Genomic DNA, 15,204 nt, shown 5'->3' on the forward strand with positions numbered 1-15,204 from the left:
CGTGTGGTGAGGGTCACAATTTTTGGGGCCTGGCTGGAGCCAGGGGTCTTGTCGCTGCCTGGGCAACGTTTCCCTTGGAGGTCAGGATTTTGAGGGGCTGGCTGAAGCTCTTTTAGCCACCCAGGGGATGTCGGCAGTCATGATTTTAGGGCTTTGGCTGTAACCGGAGGTCTTGTAGTCACTAGGGGAATATCTCCCTTGGCGGTCACAATTTTTGGTGTCTGGCTGTGGCTGGGGGTCTTGTAGCCACCCCGAGCCTGCATGTCTCAGTGAAGCCAATGTATTAGCTATACATTTACCACAGTTGTCAAAGTAAGGCTTGCAGTGGGGAAGTTCTAAAGGTCTTCTTTTCCAGGTGCAAATCTGGCTGTAGTCTGGGGCCTTTGAGCCTGATGAATCATTCAAATTTTAGTGTAACAACCATGTCTACTTGGACTTAAAGGTCTTCCCAGGTGGCCTAAATCCAGATTCAATGTCCTGAAAGGGCCTCTGTGGGCAGTCACGATTTTCGTGGCTGTCAAACATGTACTGCCTGTTAGCCACCCTGGCCCACTACTGATGCTTCATTCAAGTTTCAGTGTAGCACCTGTGTCTACTTAAACATACTTAACATGGCAGGGGAAAGAGGGGAATGAAATGTGGGAAGATGGCATCATATACCCACATCTACTTGTGGGGTCAGAGTGCAACAGGGCTCAGAGAACTATGGGATATGTTCCCACAATACACTACAACAGCACTCGATTTAAGCTACTTGTGTGTGGCAGCAGTAAGTAAGAGCTTTTGTGGGGCAGACCCACTTTGTCAGATCCGGAAATAGTGCTGAAAAGAAACTGAGATCATTGAAGAGGGAAACTGCTACTATGATTTGGCAATCTTAAGGATCCCTGGGTGGACAGGCAGCATGACTGGGGCCTGGGTGGAGTAAGTGTAATAGGATGGGATTTCTGTGCACACCTAGAGAAAACAATCCAGGGTACCTTGCTTAAAATCCAGGCCACTTACCGCCCTGGGATGGGATTTCCTTCTCACTAAGGCAAATCCAGCCAGCCACCACAGCACCTCTGCCAGCCCCACTGGCCAGCCAGAACCCACACAAGCAAACCCACAGACTTCTCAGCTGCTGTATCAGCCCAGACCAACAATCCCCAACATAAGGTGAGAGGCTCTTAAGCCTATTTCACCAAACACCACACAGATTCTTCCAGACCGCAAAGGGCCCAGCCCTAGACCCCAACCAATATATATTGGATCTTACCCAAACAACACACTCACCAATTCTTTATATCTAATATCTAAAGAGTTATTAATAAAAAAGAAAGAACAGGGTTAGGGAGAAGAATTGTTAAAGCAATACTTTATATACATCAGTCATAACTACCAATGCAGGCCAGCAATGTTGTTTGCTTATTCTTGGAAGTTTATTTCAGGTTACGTACATTCAGTTGTTAAAGCATTGTAGATATGACCCTCTGGGGTCCACATGCTGGCACATGGATCCTTGGAGAACAAAAGACAAAGGATCCAAGATGGACACTGCTAAGTCCACAGCACAGCTCTCTCCCTGTTATTATCTCTTCTGTACCTCCCAGTTCAGGGAAAAAGCCCATAGTCCCTTGAGGGTCCACCCCCACCTGAGTCAGGTTAGCTATTGTGGCAAACTGCCATTGGATGAATCCCAGGAGACAGTCTCCAATTTCTGAAATGGACCTATGTTCTATGGCTATGTTCTGAAGAAGTGGGTCTGTCCCATGAAAGCTCACCTAATAAATTATTTTGTTAGTCTTTAAAGTGCTACTTGACTGCTTTTTTGTTTTGAAATGGACCTGTCCCTTTGTTTCAAGCCAGGTCACCTGACAACTGGGCTGAATCCTATTGACATGTCCCAAGCATTTGAAATGTGGACTCAGTGTCTGAGCACCAGGTTTCCACCCTATCGTCCAGCCCAATGTCCTAGCTGAGGCTAAGTTCACACCACTGTTGTGAAGCTTTGCAATGAAACATTTTCTAATACAGCTACATAGCTCCAATCTATAACTTTACCTACATACTTGATACAGACATATGAGTTGCAAACATAGACTCAGAGCATCATTAGCTTTCATTAGACACCTCACATGGCCCCCCAGCACAATATTGGGGGCCAATAACCACACTAGCCATTAAAATAACTTCCACACTCAATATAAAAATCTAGTCACATGACAGTAGGATAACTTGTTGACAAAGTTGTCGGGCTCCTCCACAACATCCCTAGTTTTTAAGTTAAAGTTGGTTAACACAGTCTAAAGGAAGGCCTAGTGCTTCTTGAAATCACCATAGGGGGAGGGACTTGACACTATTTTGTCCACAGACAATGACAGTGAGTTCACCACTGAAGGAGAGGCAGATTCTCCTTCCTTCTCCAAGTACACCTCCTCAAGAGCTGAAGTCTGATGCACTGCCTCAGTTTTGGATTTGGTACCATGGTCTGACTCCTAAGAAAGTGCTGATGGGGGAAATTTGTCCAAGGCTGACAGAGAGCATTGATAGGAATACAGGACCAGCATTAAGCGTATGTCCCATGGCTTCCAGGATAGCCATTAAGTAGGGCTTCTCTGTTTTGTAGGCTGCTCCAACTGACTTGAGCCAGGGATGTGGGTGGTTTGACCTAGTGGTTAGAGTCAGAAACTGGCATAAGAAATAAGCATCAGAGCTAGAAACAGGAACTGGGAGTCAGAGACAAGCATCGGGGACAGAATCAGAAGCCTGGTAATGGAGCAGGATGGAAACAAAAATAGGTACTGGTACCAAAGGTGCTGGGGTTACTGCCACATTCTCTGGCTTGAGCTGGATTCCATTATATACCCAGTTTACAGTTTGGCCCAATTGTTCTCAGGACCCCTTCTATAAAAACTGTTCCAGCAGCACAAGAAACAAGGCAGGCACAAGGATGGAAACGAGGTGGGAGTGAGGCTGGGAATGAGGTGAAGACAGGGGACATTGCAGCTATGGCATAAGCATTAAGCAGCTGGCAACATGCTGCAACTGAGCTTAAAGGCAGACCTGTATGTTACTTGCAGCCAATGGGATCTGCTAGCCAATCAAGAGATCATGCCACAACTCAGATGAACTCATTAACCATCCTGAGGACTAAGCTGCTAGCTCCACACTGAGATGAGGTCTAAGCCATAGTACAACAGTTCCCAAACCTTTTCTGGTCATGGAACACTTGGACATCATGGCACTGTCCGCAGAACACTTCATCTTTTTTACGTCATACTAACTATAAGGAATATTACTAGCAAATAATATATCATAATAATATTAATTATAATTATTGGACAGTAAATGCAACTCAACAAATAATAATGAAACCAGACATTAACAAAACAAATATAGTAGGGATGACAGATAAAACATAAATAATATCAGTACACTTAATTAGTAAATTTAACATGATGGATGAGTGGGTTAGGGCTGCAGGGGGGCTAGAGACAGAATCGGAATCAGCTTCCAAGTTGCAGGTAGCTTAATCATATACTGTATTCCACTGTCGAGTACTATGGCAGTGGTTCCCAAACCGTGTTATAGCGGAACAGTGGTGTTCCGTGAGCTGTTGCAAAGTGTTCTGCCTGTGAAACTGATTAATGGCAGTCTCTTCCCCATTCTCAGGGAAGAAAATAAATAAAGTGGAGTTCAGCTGGGGCTGGGTGGAATTTAAGCCAGGGCTGGGGGGTTGAGCCATGGTTTACTGTTAGTTTAAACCAGAGGTGAGCAAAACTGTAAAACTGAGCAAATTGCATCCCAAAATTTATTTTCTTCCCTGATAATGGGGAAGAGACCACCATTAATCAATTTCACAGGCAGAACACTTTGCAATAGCCCACTGTTCCACCGGAACACCATTTGGGAACCACTGCCATAGTACTTGACACTGGAATACAGTATATGATTAAGCTACTGTAGGGTGCGAGAAGAGTTTGTAACGGTCTCATGAGAGCAGATCATCCCCTCTGTGAATCCTCAGGAGAATCTAAACAGACCAGTCTGTGCAAGGTGAAAGCTGCAAAATAACTAACCCTGCCATGGGAACAGCTGCAGAACAAGCCGCGCTTGCCAAGACTCCAAGGCTACGCTGGCAGTAGGCCACAAGAGATAGTGATAAGAAATGCATAGGCAATTTATGGCAATCTTATGCTAATGAGTTCAGCTTTATCAGCTAGTGTTAGGAGGCTTGTTACTGAGCCTCTCCCTGAGCGAAGCTCCGATGCGTCGGGTTTTCCCCCACGGCTGACGGCGGCTTCTCCGGGGCTCCCGCCGCGGGTGTCATGCACTTTCAATAAAGCGAATATAGCACTCGCCTTCGGGGTGCAGCCTCGTCTCTGGGGAACCCGAGCCTGGTTGGCTACAGCTACTTACAATTTGAAAGTTCACATGCTGATTCTAATAAATAGAAAATAGATTTCCAATTTCTGCCATGATTTATTTCAATAATGATTTTCTTTATTTTACTTTCTACCCTAGTTCAGGAAATCAGTTAATTTTAATTGTCTACATTCTGAGAGTATTAATCTACCAGCATTTTCTTTTAAAAATTAGGTTATGTTTATGCGCCAAGAATAAGAATGTCATAGTTAATAACCTGAAATGAGCAGAATAAGGAACTCATCAATACATTTAAACAGTGAAGTACACAAACAAAAAAGTTAGTATTTTAGCCAATGTTAGTTCAACTCATTGCCACAAAAGATTTTCATATCATATCTCTGGTCTTTTATCTTAAGCTCAAAACCAGGTATTTTACAAATGAAGAAGTTTAATCACAAATTAACTCACTTTAATTTACCAAAGAGGAATCCTTGGACTTCACTCTCATCATCATCTTCCTCTCCTGTTGTGTCATTTGTGGCTAAACACAGACAATACATAAAACACAAAGCAAGACATTTACCCGTACATTTTGTTCCCCAATATTATAAAACTGTTAAAGAACATCCTACCATTACAATTATACAATCCAAATGTATACTTCTCAAATGTGATTACAAACTGTAGATTAATATTTTGGCCTCAGCATGGCTGTCTGCAGAGGACATGTGATCCCAAAGTTTTACTCTAAAACAAACAATTAGAAAAAATGTCTATTTTCTCAAATTAAAATAAAAAATGTTAGCACAGAAAACAATTTCACTTTAAAAAATGACTTTTCCTCAGTTTGATCAAATGGTAACCATTGTGGATAACCAAATATTACTTGGTTCTATTATTTTTAAATGTGTGAATTTAAACCCATAAACATAAGATATTTACGGCTTTCGTTTTGAAGCAGGCACCATCCCAACTTCCACATGCTGCTCTATGTACTGACAAACAATTTAATTACATACAAATAATTTCAAAACAAAAAAGCAGTCAAGTAGCACTTTACAGGCTAACAAAATAATTTATTAGGTGAGCTTTTGTGGGACAGATCCACTTCTTCAGACCATAGCCATACCAGAACAGACTCAATATTGAAGGCACATATTGAGTCTGTTCTGGTCTGGCTATGGTCTGAAGAAGTGGGTCTGTCCCACGAAAGCTCACCTAATAAATTATTTTGTTAGTCTCTAAAGTGCTACATGACTGCTGTTTTGTTTTGATAGTATATAGACTAGCACAGCTCCCTCTCTGTTACTATACAAATAATTGTTTTTCTCTTTCACTCCCATTCATAAGCCTTATCTACTCTACAAAAGCTATCCAGTGTCAGAAACAGGATGTAGGCAATCTGACCTAGTGGTAAGAGCTGTGTTCAGGAGCTTAGAGCCAGAGCCATGGACCAAAGACAGATTCAGGAACCAGGAATCAAGCCAAGGGTCAGAGCCAGGACTCAGTAACCAGAGACAAAGATCACAGTCAGAATCTGAGCAATGGAAGAGGGCTGGAAAAAGACAAGAACAGAATGAAACTGGACAGGAACAAGTTGGGAGCAAGGGCTGGTACAACACAGACAGTTACAGATGTTAGTGTTGAGTAGCCAGTGGCCTGCTCTTGGTGCTGAACTGATATGGAAGTCTATGGGCTACTTTCAGCCAGGCAGGCAGGCAGGCTGGCCAGTTAGTCCAGCTGGGATCATTAACAGGCACGAAAGGTTGAAATAGTCAGCTCCTGGCTCAAGGGAGGGAACTCAGCTCTATGGTTCCAGTGCCTATGCCCTATGCCCCGTCCTGACAAAATGTGCTAGTAGTGGACTTAGCTGTATATAGTACAGGAACTCCAGACTTGATGTTGCAGTTTATGTTCCTGAAAAAAATGTTACTTTAAACAAAAAAATGTAAAGCAAATCCAATTTCCCCATAAGAATTAATATAAACAAGTTGGGGGTTAGGTTCCAGAGAATTTTTTCAGCAGACAAAACACAGTACAGATTGAACCTCTCTAATCCAGAACTCTCTCATCCGGCAACACCGGTAAGCCAGCATGATTTTAGTTAGCCAGATGACCACTTAGCACGCATGTGGACAAGTTTCACATTGTCCCTCTAACTTTGTTTACAGCCTCCAGTCCTGGCTCTCAGTGTTCTGTGCTGTTATTTAGCTGTAATTTACCCTTAAATGTCTTCTAAGAGCCCAGTAAGCAGTGGAAGTGTTTGTAATGTGCTAGACAATATTGACCTCCCATAGTCCAGCAAATTCTTTCGTGGCTATAAACAAACTTTATGAGACCACATGAAACTTGGCCAAGTTCATGACAAGCAGACATGCAGCTAACTAAAATAATGACAGACCACAGATGTTGCCTGATGAGTGTGTGCCTATCCTCTAAACATTGTTGTCTATAAAAACTCCCATGGTTGTAGATTTCCATGTTAATTCTCAAGCCTGAGACTTTTAACGTATCCTGTATAAATAAACTATATATGCCATGAAATTTTAACATACCCAGAGTATTATTCACAATTCAAGATGGTGGCAAATATTGTGAGATACCTTCTCCAGTAACACAGCACAGAGAACAAAATTATACCTTTAATATGAATGTCATCCACCGCTTTGTATTCTGTACTCTTTATTGCAAGTTCCACCCCATATCCAGACAAATACATTTTCCTGGAGCTTGGTTTCTAAACATTAACAAAATCAAAAATATAACTTATAAATGTCCTTAATTGAAAATCTACATAATCTAATGTAATCAAGACAAATATGAAAGAGACAATTTTTACTTATCAGTAAGAAACTGACATTTTCAATTACTCTTCACAATACAGCTTATTCTTGCTATGAGCCAGAAAAAAACCTACAAACCTGTTTTATAACTGTTGTTTTTCAAGAAACGTTGAACATCAATTTCGTTCTTCATCTCAGTGCACCCACTACATAGCTGTCAAAAACTTTTCTCTCAGCAGTACCCATAAATGACTCCCTCTGCTGCCACACTCCACTGCATGAAGGTGAAAGACTAAAGCTGCCCCTTGCCCCCCTCTTTCTTGCCACAGTTCTGACAAATAGGGTAGGACAGTGAGCTGTGGAGCAGACATGTGCAACACACCTTAACGACCAACAGTTATGGAACAGGATAAGGAAGATATTTCTTCTTCTTCGGGTTATTTTGAACAAGCATTCCACTCTCAAACCATAAGACACGAGGAAGGATCAGATTCTATGTCAACAAATATTAAAGAACAACTTCCACCCTAGCATTTTCTCTGAAGTCTTAAGGCTCAGCAGAAAGGGAGGCAAATGTAGGACCAAGATGTCATTCTGCAAACATCTTCAACTGGAGCTAGTTCCAGAAAGGCTGTCAACATGATTGTGACCTCAGTGAATGAACTGTGACTGTGTCAGTTGCACAACATTAGCCACATTATAGCACATGGGATCCAGGAAGAAATTCATTGGATGGAAGATGACTGATCTCTTAGGGCAGGTGTACATTAGACATTAAAGTCCATCTCCTGGCAAGCGTACATGTACCCTTACTCTGTCTGCCTCTGATATGACTAGCTAGGAAGATTTACAAAGTGACTGGTTCTGTGTAGAGTGTCAATGCTCTTCTGATGTCTAAGGCATGCAAATGCTCACCCTCCCTAGTTGTATATGGTTTGCGGGTACAATATGGGCAAATTGATGGTTAACTGGAAAGAGGAAATCTCCTTGGGGATGAACTTTGGGAAAGGACACAAATAAACACTGCCCTTAATAAAGACCATGTATGGAGGCATCACCATTAAGGCCCACAGCACTTCTGGACAAGATAATGTCCACCAAAATGGCCACCTTCATTGTAAGATGCAGCAGTGAGCAGCTAGCAAATGTTCCAAATTGATAATACTAATTTTACACACCACCGGAAAACAGAGGCATGCCCTTGAGGGTATAATTCACTATGCCCTTTAAAAACCTTGGCTACGTCTACACGTGCAGCCAACATCGAAATAGCTTATTTCGATGTTGCGACATCGAAATAGTCTATTTCGATGAATAACGTCTACACGTCCTCCAGGGCCGGCAACGTCGATGTTCAACTTCGACGTTGCTCAGCCCAACATCGAAATAGGCGCAGCGAGGGAACGTCTACACGTCAAAGTAGCACACATCGAAATAGGGATGCCAGGCACAGCTGCAGACAGGGTCACAGGGCGGACTCAACAGCCAGCCGCTCCCTTAAAGGGCCCCTCCCAGACACAGTTGCACTAAACAACACAAGATACACAGAGCTGACAACTGGTTGCAGACCCTGTGCCTGCAGCATAGATCCCCAGCTGCCGCAGAAGCAGCCAGAAGCCCTGGGCTAAGGGATGCTGCCCACGGTGACCATAGAGCCCCGCAGGGGCTGGAGAGAGAGCATCTCTCAACCCCCCAGCTGATGGCCGCCATGGAGGACCCAGCAATTTCGACGTTGCGGGACGCGGATCGTCTACACGGTCCCTACTTCGACGTTGAACGTCGAAGTAGGGCGCTATTCCTATCTCCTCATGAGGTTAGCGACTTCGACGTCTCGCCGCCTAACGTCGAAGTTAACTTCGAAATAGCACCCGACGCGTGTAGACGCGACGGGCGCTATTTCGAAGTTGGTGCCGCTACTTCGAAGTAGCGTGCACGTGTAGACGCAGCTCTTATGAGCATGTTGTGACATTGCCTAATTAAAATATGACCACATAGATCATGGCTGCAGTCTTGTAGAACTGCAACAAGTCTTGTAGAAAGTGTGTCATGTAAGATGTCCATGGAAAAGTTTGGATTTACTGAATATGATTATGCTATTTGTATGCATGTATCATCTGCATAGCTTAAGTTATGAATATTAACTCTGTACTGTATTTCAAGTGTTTGCTCTTATGATAACATCCATAAGGTATTTAGGCTGCAAGTGGTGAAGGGACTATTCAAGTTAAATGGCCAGGAAGGTACACTTACATCACAATGAACCATTGAAGAAGCTAATTTTCACTTCATGGACTTTCCTGTCAACATTCTAACTGTAGTGTGAGGAATGTCCTCTGCAATAACTGAATGAAGCATGCACAGACATGTGACTTGCCCATTTGATTCCAAACACCATCTTATGTCCTGTAATTTTCCACAGAGAGAACAATGGGATTCCCTTCACTTGGGAGGAGCTATAAAAGGCTGTTTAAATGTTTCTATTTTGCCTCTTTCCTGCTCAAATCTCTAGACTATGATCATACACTAATGGGAATTGTTCAGTTTGAAACCAAATGGAGAAAAATCTTATTTAACAACATAAGTAGTTGGTTGTGGGAGAACAAACAGAACCAAACAGAACACATCCATTGGCTGCAGCTATTTACCAATGTAGGGAGGTGAGAACATAGAACACCACTTTGTCTATGTGTACCCTGGAAGCATCTGTCGACAGAAGTTACTGTCGACAGGGAAATCTCAACAGAACCACTGTCAACAGATTGCATCTACACACAACTTGCTCTGTCGACAGAGAACTGCCAGATTGCACTGCCCTCTGGTGCCAGAAAGCGGAACCGAGGTCAGCAGGAAGGGCATGCCACTGCCAGACCCAAGGGATGGCCCCCGTGGACCCCCAGCTCCTGGCAGCTCTCCAGAGGCAGGTGGAGGTGGCCAAGGAGCAGCTCTGCTTTGAGCGTGAAGAGTCCACCTGGCGCCAGGCGCTGTGGCAAGAATTCATGGGCATGTTACAGGACATAGCCGGGTCACTCCAGGAGGCTGTCGCCCAGCTCCCACCCCCTGCTACCCTCCTTGTCATCCTCCCCGCCACACCACCCAATGCCCCCTGCCACCCCACCTGCCTCGTCCACCACCCCACCTGTCTCGCTGCCTCACCTGCCCTGCCACCTGCTGCACCACCTGCTGTCCCGCCTGCCAGTCCACCAGGATTGGAGCCCATTGGGGTTGAAGACCAGCCGGTGGAAGCATCCTGGCCTTACCTGCCAGTCCTCCTGGCCCACAGCCGGCCACGCTGGGGACCATGGACAAGATGTGGGCTGTGACCCGTACCCACCAGGGGCTGCACCCATCTACCCCCACCCCAGATTGATGGGCTGACAGCCGAGCCATCTGCTGGCCCCCCATTTGTATATAGTTGTTCCCCTTCGTATATTGCTTTCAGTTTTTGTTGTGCACATAAGACAGTTTACCAGTATTCAATAATCCACAGTTTTATTTTCCACAGAACCTGAGACATGTGCTTGTTGAGTGGATGGTGGGCAGATGGTGGGGGTGGTGTGTGGGAGGCCCTCTGGGGAAGGCCAGAGAGGTGCTCAGGGGTCTGCCTGATCAAAATGGGCCCGCAGGGTCTTGCAGACCCATAACCCCTCGCAGTGAGCCTGCAACTGGGTGCGGCAGCCGGCTGGGGGAAGCCTGCGCTGGCATTGACTGTGCACTCCTGGACGAAGGCCTCCCCCTTGCTCTCCACAATGTTGTGGAGCGTGCAGCACGCACCCACAGCCTCGTGGATGTTTTGGAGGCTGACGTCCAGGCGGGCAAGTAGGCACCGCCACCGGCCCATCAGGCGGCCATAGGTCCTCTCCACCACCTGGCGGGCGTGGTTCAGTCTGGCATTGTAGCACTACTGGCTGATGATGATGTGGCCAGTGTATGGGCAGATTAGCCAGGGCTGGAAGGGGTAGGCCGCGTCCACCACAAGGCAGAGGGGCACGGTGGTGTCCCCCAGAGGGATCTTCCTTTGGGGGATGTAGGTCCCTGCCTCCAGCCAGCGGTACACACCCAAGATCCTAAAAACGCAGGCATCGTGTGTACAGCCAGGCCAGCCCACATACACATACTGGAAGCAGCACCAGTTGTCCACCATGGCCTGCAGAACCACGGAGTGGTAGCCCCTCCGGTTGATGTATCTTCCCCCACTGTGGTCCACGGTGCGGATGGGGATGTGGGTCCTGTCTAGGGCCCTGAAGCAGTTCAGGAATCCCATAGCAGCAAATCTGGCAATGGCTGCATCCAGGTCCCTGATGCAGACAACCCTCTAGAGCAGCATGGCATTGAGCACACGGACCACCTGTGGGGAGGGGACACAAGCACCCATGAGGGTCTGCAGGTGTCCCCAGCCCCTCCCCCCAGGTCCCCCTCCTGGGCACCTCCCCAAGCACCCTCCCACCCAGCCCCTTCCTCCCCGACTCCCCCAGGCACCCCCTACTGGGCACGCCCCTGCCTAGCCCCTCCCTCCCCAGGCCTCCACCCGGCCTCCTCACTCCCCAGCATCCCTCCCTCCCCAGTCCCACACCTGGCCCCCCCACCCCCCAGTGGCTGCACGCCCAGGCCTCCTTAAGAAAGGTTACTTACCGTAGTAACGGTGGTTCTTCGAGATGTGTCCCCGTGGGTGCTCCACATTAGGTGTCGGGCTCGCCCGGCGCTGCAGATCGGATCTTCCAAGCAGTTTCTGCCGGACCACGCATGCGCCGGTGCGCGCCACTCCCCCGTGCGCTCCCGGCCATGTGCGCGATCCGGTCCCCGCCAGTTCCTTGACCAACCGCCTCGGATGCTCCTGCAAAACACTAAACAGAGATCCGGAGCGGGGAGGATGGGCGGGTAGTGGAGCACCCACGGGGACACATCTCGAAGAACCACCGTTACTACGGTGAGTAACCTTTCTTTCTTCTTCGAGTGTCCCCGTGGGTGCTCCACATTAGGTGACTACCCAGCAGTAACCCAAGATAGGAGGTGGGTAATCGGATTATGTGCCGCTTGTCCCCGAGAGGACCGCTGTCGAGAGACGGGTATCCTCTTGGAATACCCTGTGAAGGGCGTAATGTTTGGCGAAGGTGTCACAGGATGACCAGGTCGCCACTCTGCAAATGTCTTTTCGCGCAACGCCCTTGAAAAGGGGCTGTTGATGCTGCCACCACCCTAGTGGAATGAGCCCTGGGCATGGCCAGGAAAGGAGTCTTTTGAGTTTGTAGCACATTTTTATGCAAGATACGATGTGCTTCGAGATTCTCTGCGAAGAGAGACATTCTCTTTTTGATTTGGGAGCAATAGAGACTAGGAGTCTATCCGTTCTCTGGAAGGACTTGGTCCTGTCTATATAGAAAGCTAGCGCCTCCTCACGTCCAGGAGGTGTAGGCTCGCCTCTTTGTTAGAGTTATGAGGCTTTGGATAAAACGAGGGTAAACAATAGGTTCGTTAGTATGAAACTCAGCAAGAAACTTTAGGAACAAAGGCTGGATGCAGCCGTATGGTTACCGCCTCCTTGGAAAAAACAGCGCAGGGTGGCGTTGCCATAACTGCCGCAAGCTCGCTCACCCTGCGAGCTGACGTGATTGCGAGAAGAAAGATCGTCTTTATCATAAGGAGGCAGAGGGAAAACCGTGGCCAAAGGCTCGAACGGTGGTCCCCTTTTCGCATTAAGCACCAGGTCCAAGTTCCACGAGAGTGGAAGCGGTTTCCGAGGGGGGTATAGGTTTACCAGCCCTTTAAGGAACCTGGTAACCATGGGATGGGCGAACACCATGTGCCCTGTCTCTCCGTGTCTGAATGCCAAAAAGGCGGCAAGGTGGACCTTAAACGAGGATAGCGAGAGTCCTCCTCTCTTGAGGTCCAGTAAATACTCTAATATCACAGCCATAGGCACCGAAAAGGGGGGCTAGCTGTTTGGTAGAACACCATGCCGTAAAGCGAGTCCATTTCTGCTTGTAGGTCTTCCTGGTGGAAGTCCTCCTGCTACTTTCTAGGACTTGCCGCACTTCCTCCGTACATGTGCTCTCTAGGGAGCTGAGCCATGGATTAACCACGTTTGTAGTCGCAGGCCTTGGGGGTGCGGATGCACTATGGACCCCTGGGCTTGCGTGAGCAGATCCGGCGCCACCGGAAGGGGCATCGGTGGCCGGTCCGACATGCGCAGGAGTAGGGGGAACCATTGCTGTCGATCCCACGTTGGGACTATCAGGATCATTCAGGCTCCTTCCCTCCTGGCTTTCTGCAACACTATGTGGATGAGCACTGTGGGAGGGAAAGCGCAAAGCAGGGGGCCCCTCCATGAGATCGCGAAGGCGTCCCTCAGGGACCCCCGTCCCAGTCCTGCCCTGGAGCAGAATCGTGGGCACTTCTTGTTGTGCTGAGTAGCAAACATGTCTATCTGGGGAAAAACCCCATGCATGAAAAATCGGTTGCAGCAGATCGGGATGGATCTGCCACTCGTGCGTGAGTGCGAAAACGCGTGCTCAGCTGGTCTGCCTTCACATTGTGAGCGCCTAGGAAGTACGAGGCTTTCAAGGTTATATTGTTGGCAATGCAGCAGTTTCACGACCGGACTGCTTCTGCACATAAGGCACAGGACCGAGCTCCTCCTTGCCGATTTATATAAAACATGGTGGAGGTATTGTCTATCCTGATCCCGACTACTTTGCCTTTTATATGGTCTCGAAAGTGTCTGCAGGCATTGAACACTGCTCTGAGCTCCAGTATATTTGTGTGCAGTGACTGCTCCGTGGAGGACCACAGCCCTTGCGTCACCTCTTCGCCCATGTGTGCTCCCCACCCTATGAGGGAGGCATCTGTAGTAAGAAAAACCAATATGTGTGGTTGGTGGAAGGGTACCCGTTAGCAGGTTCTCGGGGTTTACCCACCATTGCAGGGATTTGCGCACCTCTGTTGTGGGCGACGCCACCCTGTGAACAGTGTGTGCTGCCGGGTTGTATACGCTCGCCAGCCAGTGCTGCATGCTGCGCATGTGTAACCTGGCGTTCTGTTCTACGAACGTCGCTGCTGCCATGTGGCCCCGCAGCTGTAAGCACGTCAGAACCAGCACCGTAGGGCTGAAGGTGAAGACTTGCACGAGGGAGCCGACGGCCCGAAAGTGAGTCTCTGGTAGATACTCCCTCGCTGTAATAGAATTTATGCGTGCCCCTACGAACTCTATGTCCTGCGTGGGGTCTATCTTTGATTTTGTCAGATTGATAACCAGGCCGAGCGAAGAGAACGTGCCTGCTGTGACGCATATGATGCGTAGTACCTCCTCCTTCGAGGCCCCTTTGAGTAGGCAGTCATCTGGATACTGGAATATAAATACCCCCTGTCTGTGCAGGTAGGCTGACACCACTGCCAAGGGCTCGGTGAAGACTCTGGGGGCCGAGGAGAGGCCAAACGGTAGGACCTTGTATTGAAAATGTTCTTTGCCTACCATGAAAAACCAGAGGAATCGTAGGTGAGCCGGATGAATAGTTATGTGAAAAGACGCGTCTTATAAGTCGAGGGCTGCGAACCAATCTCCATCGTCTAGTGCCGTAAGGATGGAGGCGATTGTGATCATCCGAAAGCGTTGCTTGCGCAGGTACCGGTTGAGGCCTCGAAAATCTAAGATGGACCTCCCGCCTCCTGTCTTTTTCCCCGTGAGGAAGTACCTCGAGTAGAACCCTCTCCCTTGCAGTTGCTCCGGCACTCTTTCCACTGCCCCTATGAGCATGAGATGGTCTACCTCCTGCTTGAGCCTCGCTACGTGGGAGGCCTCCTGGAGGTGGGGCCTGGGTGGAGGTCATGGCGGTGGGAGCGACCGGAAGGGGATGGCGTACCCCGTGGCTATGATCTCCAGCACCCATTTGTCTGTGGTGATCCTTTGCCACTGGTTATAGAATGGTCGGAGGCGATGGTGGAATAACCGCTTCGGATGACCTTGCGATGGTAGTGAAGGCGCAGCCCTGGATCTGTGTGTCAAACTTGTGGCCTTTGGCCCTGCCCCGAGGATGCACGGCTGTGTTGGGAACGACGCCTGGGAGTTCTGTACTGCTGG

The 15,204-nt window shown here is 47.9% G+C and overlaps 1 protein-coding gene across 2 annotated transcripts in view; it reads right to left on the reverse strand.

The window, feature by feature from the left end:
* UGGT2 (UDP-glucose glycoprotein glucosyltransferase 2) overlaps window positions 1-15,204 on the reverse strand; it is a 222,270-nt gene that overhangs the window by 180,119 nt on the left and 26,947 nt on the right. The window contains exons 1-3 of one of the 2 annotated variants that reach the window (XM_074989273.1): window positions 11,190-11,453; window positions 6,991-7,087; window positions 4,819-4,891 (exon numbers count right to left, since the gene is read on the reverse strand). In XM_074989273.1, the coding sequence (XP_074845374.1) occupies window positions 4,819-4,891; window positions 6,991-7,087; window positions 11,190-11,246 (227 nt within the window). In that variant the 5' untranslated portion in view covers window positions 11,247-11,453. Of the gene's footprint in view, window positions 1-4,818; window positions 4,892-6,990; window positions 7,088-11,189; window positions 11,454-15,204 lie in introns of those variants that run through there. The other variant, XM_074989263.1, reaches the window with a different exon arrangement.

The sequence above is a fragment of the Carettochelys insculpta genome, chromosome 1 (genome assembly GCF_033958435.1).
Source record: "Carettochelys insculpta isolate YL-2023 chromosome 1, ASM3395843v1, whole genome shotgun sequence".
In the NCBI taxonomy this organism is placed as follows: domain Eukaryota; kingdom Metazoa; phylum Chordata; order Testudines; family Carettochelyidae; genus Carettochelys; species Carettochelys insculpta.